We start from the raw sequence: 14,909 nt of genomic DNA, 5'->3' as shown, positions 1-14,909 counted from the left end.
TTTGCTTTGGTTTGTCTCCCGGTCCCCGAGCTGAGAGCTGAGGAGCAGAGCAACCCGGGTGATCCAGAGGCGGCCATGTGCAGGCCAGGTGCTGCTGCTGGCCCACAGCCCCCTCCCGAGCGAGTGAGCGAGCGAGCACCCCGCTTGTTCTCCAGTGTGGCCAGCAGGTGGCCTCCTGGGCAGAAAGGCACAGTGAATAGGAAAGGGACCTGGAGTCTCCTTTAAAAGGCATTTCCTGTAATAGATTAATTCACAGGGCAGTATAGAGCTAAAGGGATTTGGTCACCAGGAGACTTAACTCCAGTGTCAGATCGCGCCCTTGTAGACCAGAGCCTATTGGTCTGTAATGCACTAACTGTGTGTGTGAGCGGGTGCTGTGCAGAGGCCAGAACACCCTGCTTTGCTTGAGAAGCTGTAAGGCTGGCGAGCGAGGCACTCCATTGCTTTGGGAGGCATTAGCCTCCTACCCTGCCCAGCTGTCAGAATTGAGGTCAGCAGCAAGCAGTGAAGACTGCGGCCAGCAAGATTCAGACTGGTTTTGGCCTGGAGCCTCTGGGTTGTGGGATAGGAAGGAGTGTCATGTTTCCTTGATGGTGGGCAACGCAAACGGCAAGGCAGCCTCCTCGCTGGTCTGGCCGAGCTCGACACCAGGGCCGTCATGGCTGATGACCAGTCTGTGCATTGTGGCACTGACAGACCCTTCTCACCCAGGAGGCTGGAACAGCACAGCAGGAAGGCCAGCCTGGCCATCCCTCTTTCCTGTCCCTTCACAAGCAGCCCGTGCAGCACTCTGCCCTACGCTCCTTACTTCTAGATTTCATTTTCCTTCACAGTTGCTCAGGTCCCTGAGTGCAGTGTCATTCCAATCTTGGGCACGGAAAGCTAGCATGGACGCGCAGTGGGCCTGCCTTTCCACCTTCATGGGTCTTCCTTCTCAGCCCCATGTGTAGCAGATTCCAGGTCAGCTTTAGAGCTGGAAGAAGTTAAGGAACTTGAGGGTGGAGAAGTTCTTGTTGAGAGCCTGTCTGCGTCAGTGTCTGTGGTACCTCCTCGCCCTGTCTCAGGAGACAGGTGCAGAGGCTCCTCAGCCTGCAGGTCTGCCCTGCTCTGGAGCACAGAGCCTCCCGGGTGCTCTTTAGTGTCTGTTTTCTTCAAACTTTTCAGTTGGAACATCGCCCTTTGTTGACAAATCAGCAGTGAAGTCCCATACATTCAGCACGTAAGAAAGAGCACTTGCCCACCATTCCCATGTCGGGGGTTTTCATCTTAGAGGTAATTGAGGGCCAGCCTCTGCACATGACATTCAAAAACAGCTCATGTGTGCACACTCATATGTGCGTGTGTGTGTGTGTGTGTGTGTGTGTGTGTGTGTGTGTGTGTGTGTCTGTCTATCTGTCTGTCTGTGTGTGTGTGTGTGTGTGTGTGTCTGAAACTGCTGCTGGACAGGTGTAGTGGCTGGTTCCAGCATCTTACCTCATCTAGGCTGACTGCAGCTGACTGGAATCAGGCAGAGCCATAATGTAGCTCCTAGAGCACATTCCCAGTGAGTGCTTACAGCCTCATTACTCCAGCTGTGTGCAGAGGTGCTCCAGCACTCAGCCTGGGATCGAGGTGCACCTACTCCATTACTCTGCATTTCCATAAAGGACACTGCAGCTTCCTGGTGGCGGCTGGGCCATGTGCAGCAGCATAGCTGAGGAGAAGTAGATCTCCACTCCTTGTGTCTGGCAGGCCGTTCAGGTGGGCTTTGTTATGTCCTAAACATGAGGGTGTCTCCTTCAACCTCAAGCTCATGGGGGCAGAGGGTGCTGGGCATGTATCTGTTGCGGACCAGTTGTCAGAACCTAACAGACAGCATTTCTCAAGAGTGCTGGGAGAGGAGAGGGCACCATCCCAACATGCTAGTCCTCATTTGAGTGTGTTCTGAGCAGATCACTAGAGTAAGGCCCTGCCCTGCACGATAGTCACAGTGTCCCTTGCTGTGAAATGCACACAGCTTTAAGTCATGCCCAGAGCAAAGCAGTTAGTGTAGTCTTCAGAATACTCACCCAGAGGCCTAGCTTCTTTCCATCATTTTAGAAGACTGGAGAGGTAGCTCAGTGGTTAAGAGCACTGGCTGCCCTCCTAGGAACTGGGGCTCAGTTCCCAGCACCCACAAGTTAGCTCCCAGCTGTCTGTCAGTGCAGTTCCATGGGATGTGGCCCCTTTTACTTGTCTTCTCGGGCCTGCGTGTACATGGTGCACAGATGCACATGCAGGTAAAACACCTATGCATGTACAAGAAAGAAAAAATGGAGAGTTTGTCTGGTAATGTGGTCCCTGCCCGTTCTTAACAGGCTTGAGCCCCGCCAAGCCCACTTCTTAGGAGAGCCGAGCTGAGGAGGTGAACTCTCTAAATCAAATTTAACATCTTGCTGTGCTGTGGAAAACTCTCCCTAGTTGTGGAAGAGTAGAAGGCCTCTGAGCTCCACCACAGGCAGCGCATGCGCCTGCACCTCGCCACGGCCACAGTGGCCTAGGAGGGCAGGCAAGGGTGGAGCTCTGGCTTACTTGCTCTGCTTCGTCTGCCCCAGGTTGTAGCCCCTCCCATGTCACAGTGTACAGTGAGTACGGAGTGGATGTCTTCGACGTGCGCACCATGGAGTGGGTGCAGACCATCGGCCTGAGGAGGGTAAGAGCATGGTGGCCTCCAGAGCAGCTGCCCCTCTGTGTGTGCCCCTCTGCTGCCACACACACGATGTATCTCCTGCACAGATACGACCTTTGAACTCCGATGGCACCCTCAACCTGCTTGGCTGTGAGCCCCCGCGCCTCATCTACTTCAAGAACAAGTTCTCAGGTGAGCTTCCCCGCAGGTGGGAGGGGCCTCAGATGGACGCAGCCATGTCTATCCCCGACCTGCTGTTTGGTCTGATGGATCATTTTTGGCATGTGTGGCTGCCCCTCCATGCAGCAACCTAGTGACTGCTTCCCTGCAGGAACGGTCCTCAATGTGCCCGACACCTCGGACAACAGCAAGAAGCAGATGCTGCGGACTCGGAGCAAGCGGCGCTTCGTGTTCAAGGTTCCCGAGGAGGAAAGGCTACAGCAGCGGCGGTGAGGCGGGTCCTCCTGCTCCGGCCCCTGGGGCCCCTTGAGTGTGCAGTGAAGGCCTGGAGGACGCTTCTAAGTTCCTGAATCCCAAATGTTTCCTTTTTGCAGAGAGATGCTCAGAGACCCAGAATTGAGATCCAAAATGATATCCAACCCGACCAACTTTAACCACGTGGCTCACATGGGCCCCGGAGATGGGATGCAGGTGCTCATGGACCTGCCTCTGGTGCGTGCTCAGGCAGGTGTAGGCATGGGCTCCATTCACTGCTGTGCAGATAGTGCCTGGCAGACTGTCCTGCCCCAGTGTGCTGTGCTGGCCTGTGAAACCCTCCGCAGCACTGTCTGGGCCATTCCTGGACCTCCCTGTGTACACTCGTGTCCCTTAGGAAACTGCCCTCAAGACAAGGTTTACTAGCTCCTTTGTGTGAGATAACAGTTTATGCATCTTCATTTTAAACAGCGTTTTCTGCAGAATTTTTCTGCAGTTGCCATTGCTGACTCTTAGCTCAGGCATCATGGTACAGTGGTGCTGTCTTCCATTCTTAGCTCTAACTGATCAGAAGCCATGTCTAGGGACCTACAGCTGGCCTGTTGATTACCATCTCATTGTGGCAGCCCCACTGTGCTCCTTGTCATAGTCACAGACCACTCAGCTGTCCTGCTCTTCCCCCAGAATGCTGCACCCACTGCCCAGGAGGAGAAGCAAGGCCCTGCCCCTCCAGGCCCTCCTCGGCATCCCCCGTCCAGGAGCAAGCCCTACATCTCATGGCCCTCATCAGGTACCAAGGCGAGATAGGGGCTGGGGCAGGAACTCCACTCTCCATCTTTCTCTTGGCCTCTCCCTGAGGTCAAAGGTGTCCTTGTCCACAGGTGGGTCTGAACCTGGAGTGACCGTGCCTCTGAGGAGCATGTCTGATCCTGACCAGGACTTTGACAGAGAGGTATGTGTTCTCCAGCACAGATGATGGGCACACAGGGCCGGCAAAGTGGAAACAGCAGTTCTTGTGTACCTGTGACCCCAGGGCCAGGTGGCTGAGAACTGGGACAAGGAAGACACCGTACAGAGGGGAGCGCAATCTTGAACCCTTCTGGAGCTCTGCACTCCCTGGAATGCAGTGCTCTGAGCACAGAGACCCTGGCAACACTGGGCAGCCCAGGATGGGCAGCTGCCTGTCGTGAGTCACAGGTCCACCTACAGTAGTGTGGCCAAGGTTGTGGGGTCACCAGGTACATACCCCACCTAGGCATGAGGCTCTCCTGTGGAGTTGAGCGAGTTCCTGCCGGAGGTGCCTCTCCTTTGAACCTCTCTGTTCTCTGAAATTTTTTGTGTGTAAGTGTTTTTGTTTGTGTGTGTGTGAGAGAGTGTTTGTGTGTACCTGTGTACACACCAGTGTAGCCCGGACTAGCTTCAAGCTTACTATGTAGTTGAGGTTGACCTTGAACTCCTGGTTCTCCAGGAGTAAACCCTACATCTTGGGGTGTGGTTGTGAGTTTCATGTCCTGCTACGCAGGTGGTCATGCCTAACAGAATGTCCCTGAGGTAGGGGCCAGCTCAGCATCCTGTATTGCCATTTTTTTCCCAGGCTCTGGAGTTACAGGCCTGCACTACCTCCCTGACTCCTGGACTCTCCTCTCAAAACCAAGCTATGGAAGGGTTTGGTGCTTTTGTGCAGGGTCTCTCTATATAGCCGGGTCTGGCCTGGAACTCACAATGTTGAGCAAGCCTCGAGTTCCCTGAGCTCTGCCAGCCTCGCCTCCTGAGTGCTGATGGAGGAAAGGTGTGGCCACCACATGAGCCTGTCTTTGCTCTTTCTGACAGGCTCTCAGTCCATTGCCCCACCAGGCTCTGTACTCCTGATTCCTCTGCATGTGCCACCACACCTGGCTTTCCTGTCTGTGTGTGTCTCATCCTGGGGGGTTTTCTCTGGTCACCTGTGCTCCTTCCCTTCTAGAACACTTCTGAGGGTGTGAGTAGCAACACTCCCATGCACTTGAAGGTGACAGTGGCCCCTGCCTCAGTTTCCCCTTTGGAATGGGGTAAGAAATGGATGAGATAGGACTTACCCAGCATTTAGCACTGAGGTTCAAGACTTAGGTCTTTCTGGAAACAGGAGCTGGCCTGTCACCCACGGCCACCAGCATACAAATAGTAATTGACATGGCCGTTCTTCTGCTCGCTTACAACCCTGAGGCTTACTCACCACACTGGCCATCTTCTCCAGTGCAGGCTGCAAAAGGGACCTCCTTCCCTCTTCTCAACCCAAGCATGCTGGGTGATGCCCTGTCTCTCCACTGAAGCCAGTCTTGTCTCGTGGTTTTGTTTTTATTTATGTGTATGGATGGATGTACAGACCTTGAACTTGTGACCCTTTCTCTTCAGCATCCCAAGAAACTGGGATTATAGGCCAGAGTCACCAAGCCCAGGTTTTCTTTCATTTCTGCAGAAGACCATTGAAATTTCAGAAGATCACATCGAGTCTGTAGGCCACTTTGGGGATTGATATCATCTTGGTTATATTTCAGTCTGTGAATATTGGGTTTTTCTGAATCTCCTTTATTATGTGTGTGTGGTGGTTGCTAGCACAGGCCAGACCCACCAGAGGTGGAGTTAGGGACCTGAGCTGCTTCATGGGTGCTGGGAACCGAACTTGGGTCCTGTGCTGAGCAGTTTATACTCTGAACTGCTGAGCCATCTCTCCAGCTACTCAAAGTGGTGGTTTGTAAGTGTTTCAATGCCACTGTGACTTGAATTGTCTGGTTTTCATGTTGTCTGCTGTATGTAGAAATGCAGCCGAGTTTTGGATGGTGATACTGAACCCAGAGCCTGCTGAATTCACTTGCTGTTCTGGTTTATTCTTGATGTGTGCAGAATCGTGTCACCTGTAAATAGTCTCATGTCCTCTTCTAGTGCAGGAAAGTAGCAGGTCATTCTTGTCCCGGCCCTCAGGGAAGCGCTTTCTCTTGAATATGGGATCTGTAGGCTTTTATGGCAGGCTTTGACCCCGATGAAGTTCCCGTCTGTTTATTCCTAGTGTCTTTTTGGCTCCAGGCTTCTTCCTGCAGTCACTTCCTAGCGCAGGGGCCAGTGGATGATGTCCTTCTTCACCTTCGAAGTTAAGGCCCTGAAGGGGCTATCTACTGCGTGTGCAGTCATGCCAGGGCCAAGAGCACTGCCTGCCTCTCATGTGTCTCTCTTTGTATCGGCAGCCTGACTCGGATTCCACCAAACACTCAACTCCATCCAATAGCTCCAACCCTAGCGGCCCTCCGAGCCCCAACTCACCCCATCGGAGCCAGCTCCCTATGGAAGGCCTGGAACAGCCAGCCTATGACGCCTGAGGAGGCCAGCATAGCAGCGTGGGGCCAGGGAGCCCAGAGGGCCCCAACATCAGTGCCAAGACTGAGCTGACCCTCCAGTGTTGTCCAAGGAAATGTAGAATCAGTGTGTAGATAGAGGAAATAATCTTTATTGGAATTAGCAGTTGTGCCACGTTGTTGGTGGCGATCGACCAGATGTGTTCGTCTGCACAGCCGTAAGGCAACACTGTTCCGTTTGCACATGAAGGACCACCACTCACCTCTCCCACCAGGACCACCCAGCCCTGACCCATGGGCGTCTGCGGCCTCAAGCCCTTCCCTTGCTCCTGAAATGTCTCAAGGACCTGAGAAGATGAAAGTTGTATGTCACCCCAGTGTTGAGGAGGCAGAGGCCAGGTTGGGGCTCTGGCTCATTTCACCCCGACACAGCTGCAGCAGTCCTGACCGCCTGTGTCCGTGTTTGTCCATGCTTGGCTGCTGCAGCCCAGCACACATGGGGCTGGCAAGCCCAGGGCCTGCTGAGCTCAGAGGAGGCTGGAGCCTGGGAAGCCATGCCGCAGGCCCTGGGACATCCCCTCCCTCTCCCCTCCCCCTGCATGGAGCCTCTGTGCTTAAGAGCCCAGTCAGTCACATAGAGTCGCCCGGCACTCCTGCACATCGGCCCACAGCGCAGGCCCGGGCACGCCATATGTATCCGACCTCCTCCCTCCCTGTGTTGAGTGATCAGGCCTGCAGCCAGCCCATGAAGGCTTGTGTGTGATAACTGGCAGCAGGCACGTCTTGTCCTCTTTGGGGGCAGGCTTCCCTTTCCTATTGGCGTGCTTGGTGACGCTGTTCAGGATGTACACTTGGCCGAGTTGGCACTGAGGGTCGTGGCACGGCTGGCCATGCCTGTGTGTCACACCCAGCACCTGCCTGCCCCGTCCACCCTCCCCGGCTCTGTGCTGGGGCAGGCACCTGCTGGGGGTTCTGGTTTTTACTTTTTTAATGTTAAGTCTGAGTCTTTGTAATTATTGAATTGTGAGAACATTTTTGAACAATTACCTGTCAATAAAGCAAAAGACAGCAGTTTTACAGTTCCCAGTGGCTTGTCTGAGTGTGAGGTCGCCCACGGTGCCCACAGGTGCATCTCTCCAGGCACTTGTATCCACAGCATGAGATGGCATGTTACCTGTGCCGTGGCAGGCAAGTCAGATGCAGGGTAGGAGGGGCGATCCACTCACACGCTTTCACCAGGCTCACGAGACCCTAAGAAGCCTCTACCCAGGGAGTTTGCCTTTCAGCGTGAGCAGCAAGGCAGAGGTGGCAGCCTTCAAGGACAGTGTGTTGTGAGCCCCAGCAAAGCAGTGTACAATCCGGTAAGGGAGGCTTGCTGCAGGTGGCCTGGCCGGCAGGACCTCCCACGAGTCAGCATTCCTGAGGACAGAGTGGCCACTGGGGCCTCCTGTAAGGCTTGGTACGTGAGGACACTAAGAGCCCACCCTAACTAGGCACGAGGTTAGCTGCAGGGGCCAGCTGCTCGTCTAGGAGCTCCTTCCCTGGTACAGACACACATCAAGAATTAAACATTTGGAAAACATGACCCAGCCCCAGAAAATCAAAGGTAGCAGTTTCAGAATAGGAGGGGCCAGCCCCGGGTTCTGTTAGAAAACTGGACCACAGTGGCACAGGCCTTTAAACCCAGCACTCAGGAGGCAGAGGCAGGTGGATCTCTGTGAGTTCAAGGCCAGCCTGATCTACAAATCCATTTCCAAGACAGCCAGGGCTACATAGAGAGAACATGTCTTGGGGGGTGGGGGACAGGGTGAAGAAGCCAGATGGAGCAAGCCAGTAAGCAGGACCCCTCTTTGGCCTCCACAGCAGCTCCTGCCTCTGGGTTCCTGCCCTGCTTTTTGGTAGTAGTTACATCCATGTGAGGTTAAGTCAAAGGCCTTGCTTGGCCATGGCTTCTCTTGGGAGCAGAGAGGAAATTATCCCTCTGTATTGACCCTCCTGTTTCTGTATTGACCCTAGTGAAAATTTACCAGCTGGAGTCTCCACAGCCATCCTGAACAAGAGAACAGGTGACCTTGGAGGGCAAGGGTTAAATCTCCCTTTTAATTCCTCTGACCACACTGGTGTAGACCTCCAAGTGTGGTTATTGGACACCCAGAACATCAGTTACACCTTTATTTTTTAACAACTGAGCAATGTTTAGATAAAGTTTAGGCAAAAATCAAGCACTTAAATAGACTTAGATTAGACTTGTTAAGTCAGTCCTTATAATTGCTAGGAAGAACAGACCAAAAATCCCATCTGTCTAAGGAGAGGTTTGACATCAGTGTACTAAATATTGGTTTTTTACTTGCCTTGTGTAACTTGATCAGACCTTTGTAACCTGCTTAAGCTTGCTTTCTTGTCTTAGTTTACTATTGTGATACTATAACCAAAGCAAGATCCCCGGGGAGGAAAGGGTTTATCTGACTCAACTTCTGAATCACTGTTTGTCACTGAAGGAAGTCAGGACAGTCACTTAAATATGGCAGGAATCTGGAAGCAGGAGCTGATGCAGAGGCCATGGAGGGATGCTGTTTACTGGCTTGCTCCCCATGCCTTGCTCAGCCTGCTTTCTTGTAGAACCCAGGACCGCCAGCCCAGGGATGGCCCCACCCACAATGGGCTGGGCTCTCCCCCATCACTAGTTAAGAAAATGTCCCACCTGCTTGCCTACATCCTGATCTCATGGAGGCATTTTCTCAATTGAGGCTCCCTCCTTTCAGATGACTCAAGCTTGTGTCAAATTAACATAAAACCAGCCAGCATATTGTTCTTTTTGAAAACAGCCAGCCATCTCACATGAGAATAACATCAGCAAATCAACAAAGCCCACCATACTGATCTCAGCTGGCATCATGGCAGTTGTCTGGCTTGAAGACTGCTTTGTAACCCCACCTTAGCAAGCGCAAGACCCTGGGTTCGATCCTCAGCTCCAAAAAAAAGTTGATGGGTGGTGTTGTTCTGTAAGCTATGAATATGTGTTGCTCTGATTGGTTGATAAGTAAGGCTGTTTGGCCAATGGTCAATGGTGAAGCCGAATAACTAACTAGAGAAAGGCGAAGGAAAAAGAAGGACATGCTGCTAACCAGCCAGGAGAAGCAAGATGTAAAGACACCGGTAAGCCACAAGCCACGTGGCAAAGTATAGATTTATAGGAATGGGTTAATTTAAGATAGAAGAGCGAGCTAGTGAGCAAGAAGCATACCATGGCCATAGTTTAAAAATAATATAAGGCATATGTTGATTTGGTTCTGTGCGGCTGCGGCTGCGGCCCAGGCGGAACACAGGAAAACTTTCAGCTACAAAAGGTCTCTGTGGTGGCTCTGCTTCTCTGATCTTCCAGCTTTCACCCTGATATCTGACTTCAGGTTTTATTGTTAAGATCAATCAGAATTCCTGCTCCACATATACACGAAGCTGTTAAACCATGGTGCTCTTGGTAAGTTCCCTGGTAAACCTTACTGAAAACACAAGAACATCTCATACAGCACAGAGCCATCAGCTGTAACCTTGCCTTTGGTCTTGAGTGTGAGGAGCAGGCAGGACCGAGGTGCTGTGGAGTTTTTGAGATAACAGCACGAGCGTAGTGGGGTTTCTGCACTTGCCCGTGGCCTAGTCCCCACCATGTCATGGTTCCCTCTTGAGTCACGCGCTGTTCTTCCCCACAGGGACCAGGGTTCAGGTCCTTACAGCTGCCCAGGACATTTGATGTCACCACTCAAACACTTCCCCTTTAAGCCCCATGAGCTCAGAGGGACCAGAGCCCATTCACCAGGTTCCCTCCGCACATGCTACACAATGGAGCTGGCTGTGTTCCATCCTCACATGGTCCCAAAACTCACTGTTAGGGTGTGTCCAGTGATCAGGAAGTCATCGCTGGAGTTCACAGAGCTGGAGCAGGAGCCAGATGCAGACAGGTTGCCGTTACCTTCAGCCCACCAGTGGGTCATACAAACAGCCAAGGCAGAGTCACCCGTGAGTCTAGAATTAGGCATCTTTCTCATTCTGGGATCAGCCACCCAACAATTAAATGCTCAGGTGTTAGCCACTTGCAGAAACTCCACAGAAACAGGAGCGCCAGCCCATCGCCAGCCCCAGCTGCCAGGCAGGGTTGGGTCTTCCTCACAGCTTTGTCTCCAGTTCCCATCACATTCCTCTCTGGTCCAGAATGAGCAGTCTGGAGGTCTTTGGGGAACCACCTCCGTGCCTTGGCCCCTCGGCTAGCGTCTGCGCTCACGAGTCCCTTAGACCCGGCCAGCAAGCTTTCAGACACAGGCAACACACAGGCCTGCATTCGGGCTGCTGCTACTCGGCTAGCTTTTCACCAGGAACTGGCTGGTCAGAGCCACCTTCCTTTACACCTCGCTACCAAGGCTACAACAAGTAGCCCCTGAAACACAGGAGTAGTCTGAGAGAACAACTCCTCACCACCACCCGTGCGGGGCAGGGGACCTAACAGATGAAAAAGTGGCCATACTGCCAAGGATCATCAGAACAGAAGAGTCCACAGCGCAACTGGGGAACATCTGCAAGGCTGCTGCTGGACACCAGCCTAACAGTGCCCTCCACAGTGACCCCGGCCACAGTCACCGGGCACAGGTCAAGGGCGTGGTGAGACGGAGCAGGAGCCAGAACGTAGGAGAGTCATCCCAGGGGCTCAGAACATGTCTGACTTCAGAGCCCCGGAACCTAGCCCCTTTTTGTTTCTGCCACATCTCGAAGCCTCTGCTGCCTCTGGGGACCTTCCTAAAGGTCCTTCCCTTGTCGACACTTGGCAGAAATCCTGAAGTACAGGAACAGCCAACAGCCTCTTCAGCTTTATCCAGCAAGAAGCAGTCCGCTGAGCGCTGGCCTACGCCAGGCTTGGCAGTGCAGGCGTTCTGCTGGTTTTCACAGGCTCTGTATCTCCATTAGAGATGAAACCCATATACAGAAAAGTACCAATTCTTCCCTTTTTACGGCCGTGGATCAGAGATCCTAGTGCATAAAGACACAGCCTAGGGGAGCCTTTGGGAACGACCATGCATTTGTGGACAAAGGGTGTACTGGAACATCTTCTAGATCTTTTCTTCAGCTCGAGAGTCTTTGGGGGTTCTTTGATTTTTTTTTTTTAAAGATTATTATTATGTTCTGCCTGCATGTATGCCTGAAGGCCAGAAGAGGGGCACCAGATCTCATTCCAGATGGTTGTGAGCCACCATGTGGTTGTTGAGAATTGAACTCAGAACCTCTGGAAGAGCAGCCGGTGCTCTTAATCTCTGAGCAGTCTCTCCAGCTCCCTTGTTTTGTTTTTTGAGCTAAGGTTTCACTGTGTAGCCCTGGCCGTCCTGGAACTCACTCTGCAGACCAAGCTGACCTTGAACTCAAATCGCCTGCCTGTCTCCTGACCGCTGGGATTAAAGGTGAGAACCACCGTTGCTGGATGTGTCTTCTGGTGATTTTAACAACGTGGGCATCCCTACGTCCTCTAGTTCCTCATCATCTACCATGAAAGGAGAGAGGGCGGTCCTTTTAGGTCATGTTGGTGAGACTACCTGGGTGCAGCTTCGGACATTTCGAGGGGACACAATCACAGCATACTCCCTACACTTTTGGCTTTCAGAGTCTTCCTGCCTCTCCTTCCCAGTGATCCCAGAGCCTTAGGACAACAGTCGTGTTGTAAATTTGTCCATTGGGACTGGGCTCCCTAACTGCCCAGCTGTGGCTTTTGATTGGCTATGGCTTTCTGTAATGTCTCCATAGACATGCTAACGTGGATGCTGGGGCGGGGCATGTTTGGGTTGTGGAGCTCAGGAGGCCTCAACCTGAGACAAAATACTGCAGGCAACTAAGGAATGGTGAATGTAGGAGAAGTCTTCCCCAGGGAAGAGCGCACCAAGTGACTGTCCCATCCCGAATGTTCGGCCCTGAAGACAAGGCAAGTAGCATACAGACTGAATAAGGTGTATTTACGCATTTAGGAATACACATGTGCACACATGTACACACACTTGTGTGTAACAATAATTAAAAAGGCCATGAATTTGAGAAAGAGCAAAGGATGGGGGTACATGGGGGGAGACAGGAAAGGGGGAAATAATACAATTATCTCAAAAAATTAAATTGTTTTTGTTTTTGTTTTTTGAGACAGGGTTTCTCTATGTAGCTTTGCGCCTTTCCTGGAACTCACTTGGTAGCCCAGGTTGGCCTCGAACTCAGAGATCTGCCTACCTCTGCCTCCCGAATGCTGGGATTAAAGGTGTGCGCCACCACCGCCCAGCAAAATTAAATATTTTTGAAGAGAAAGAAAAGAGGGAGACTGTAATATCTGCCCTATATGACTCTTCAGTACCCTGTGATCATAATGAATTAACCACCATTCACAAAAATCTCTGAGGTAAACAGGCCTTTTGACACCCTTTTCAAATTTATGATCTGTAAGCTTGATAAGCACTCAGTAAATAATTTAGCACATGGACCTGTATTCTAGAGAGTGTGGAACGCGTTTTCCTCAGTCTGTTCATGTCGCAGCAACCGGAAAATAAAAACAAAGTGGGACAGGCCAGAACCCCAAGCCAGGAGCGATGACTTCCATCTCAAGTAGACAAAACAGGTGTGGCTGCTGGCAGGCAGAGCTGGCATCCAGGTTCAGCTGGGCCCTGCTCTCTGCCTCCCACCCTGGCAGGCAGAGCCTCGGTTCTCTCCAGGGGTTCCTGGCAGCAGCTTCTCTAGCACCCAGCCCTGGCTGTTGCAAAGTCAAAAGCCTCCCAGGCCATCCTAGTGCCACATGGCTGGGAAAGCTCTCAGTTCCCTTTGTCCCTGTTGGAGACCAGTGAACATTTTCTCCGAGGACTGGCTTGCAGTGCTGGGGATGGAACCTGAGTCTCCTGCATGCTGAGGCAAGCCGAGCACTCTACACACACACACACACACACACACACACACACACACACACACACACGTGCGGGACACAAGCCTGGGCTCACATCAAACATTCTTACCTCTTCTCTAGGGAGCTCCGAGGGGGAGAAAGGACAAGTTTCTGGCAGCCATATAGTTCCAGACACAGCCAAAGCCTGTGAGCCATGCCAGCCCCCACCCAGCAAAGTTTTCCGATAGCGAAAGCCCCTCCCTCCCAGCCCACGCAAAGCCGCCTTGAGGTGGCATGCCTCACTTCAAACTCAAGGCAAGCCTGGGATCACTTTTTTCCCATCTATAATGGAAAACACGTCAAGAGGTCAGGTTTTTCCCTGTGTGCTAGATTGTCTCAAGAAAAGATTAGGGAAGCCGGGGCAGTGGTGGTGCACGCCTTTAATTCCAGCACTCGGGAGGCAGAGCCAGATGGATCTCAGTGAGTTCGAGGCCAGCCTGGGCTACCAAGTGAGTTCCAGGAAAGGCACCAAAACTACACAGAGAAACCCTGTCTTGAAACAACAACAAAGAAACATTAGGGAAAGCTGAGCGGGTCTTCGTCCCCAGGTGCCTGCCCTTAGCTACTCACAGCCTGTAGGCCCACAAGCCAAGTGCGGTGAGGAAGCAATGGAGCAGAAGAATGACCTTCCCCGTGAACCTTGCCCAGCTGTGTCAAGTGGCCATCTGCCCTCGCCTGAGCCCCCCTTCCCCCCAGCAAGTATCAGTTCCTCAGTTTGCCCTATCTTAGGAAAGGTGGCTTCCACCCTGGTTCTTGAGGCGAAAACTCCTTCCAGCCAGAAAAGATCAAAGCTCTCTACCTCAGAGCCTGAGCGCCCTACTCTCCTCATGGAGCTAACTGGGGTTTCTCACCATGCTAGTCTTGGTACAGGGGTCTCAGAAGGGGCCCCCAGAGTGCCTGATAGTTGAGGCCACCTCCAAGTCCTCTGCCAGGATCTACAGTCTGGAATACAATCTTGAGTAGATTGCTCCCCAATCCAGTATAAGTGCCCTGAAAAATCTAACAGGGGTGCATTGCTGGGATCTCCAAGCTTATTCCCTGGCTGGGGAAAAAAAAAAAAAAAAATTCCAGGAAAGACAGAAGGCCAAAGCCAAGCACAGAAGAAGGTAACAGCTTCACCATTCAGGGCTGGGGAGGCCCATGCCCCAGGCTTGGGTACTTCATAGGGCCCCTGGGTCCTCCCCTTCCTCTCATTGGCCCTGTTTAGGCACACAGCCACCAAGCCACTGAGTGATGGGCAGGGTTGGAGCTTGGAAGGCAGCGCTCCATCCACACCCACACCAGCAGCAGCTCTCAGCCAGCACAGCCCTGCAGACCCAGGCCTCCCTGGGCCTCAGACAGCAGTCAAGGAGGCAAGGTGGGTTTAGAACATCAGCTCCAGGCTGGAGAGATGGCTCAGAGGTTAAGAGCACTGTCTGCTTGCTCTTCCAGAGGTCCTGAGTTCAATTCTGGCTCACAGCTATCTGTAATGATCTGGTGCCCTCTTCTGGCCTGCATACATGCAGACAGAACACTGTGTACATAATAAATAAATCTTAAAAAAAAAAAAAAA

At 52.5% G+C, this 14,909-nt stretch overlaps 1 protein-coding gene across 4 annotated transcripts in view; it reads left to right on the top strand.

Moving 5' to 3' along the window:
* The window catches only part of Cdc42bpb (CDC42 binding protein kinase beta), a 96,348-nt gene extending 89,850 nt beyond the window's left edge, over positions 1 to 6,498 (top strand). For 2 of the 4 annotated variants that reach the window (XM_036206617.1, XM_036206619.1), the window contains 7 exons: positions 2,574 to 2,671; positions 2,755 to 2,839; positions 2,979 to 3,096; positions 3,202 to 3,331; positions 3,767 to 3,872; positions 3,964 to 4,034; positions 6,301 to 6,498. In XM_036206617.1, the coding sequence (XP_036062510.1) occupies positions 2,574 to 2,671; positions 2,755 to 2,839; positions 2,979 to 3,096; positions 3,202 to 3,331; positions 3,767 to 3,872; positions 3,964 to 4,034; positions 6,301 to 6,432 (740 nt within the window). In that variant the 3' untranslated portion in view covers positions 6,433 to 6,498. The remainder of the gene's footprint in view (positions 1 to 2,573; positions 2,672 to 2,754; positions 2,840 to 2,978; positions 3,097 to 3,201; positions 3,332 to 3,766; positions 3,873 to 3,963; positions 4,035 to 6,300) is intronic. The other 2 variants (XM_036206620.1, XM_036206618.1) reach the window with 1 other exon arrangement.
* The last annotated feature ends 8,411 nt before the right edge of the window (positions 6,499 to 14,909 follow it).

This window comes from Onychomys torridus, chromosome 14 (assembly GCF_903995425.1).
Source record: "Onychomys torridus chromosome 14, mOncTor1.1, whole genome shotgun sequence".
In the NCBI taxonomy this organism is placed as follows: Eukaryota; Metazoa; Chordata; class Mammalia; order Rodentia; family Cricetidae; genus Onychomys; species Onychomys torridus.
This window is presented reverse-complemented; position numbering and strand designations above follow the sequence as displayed.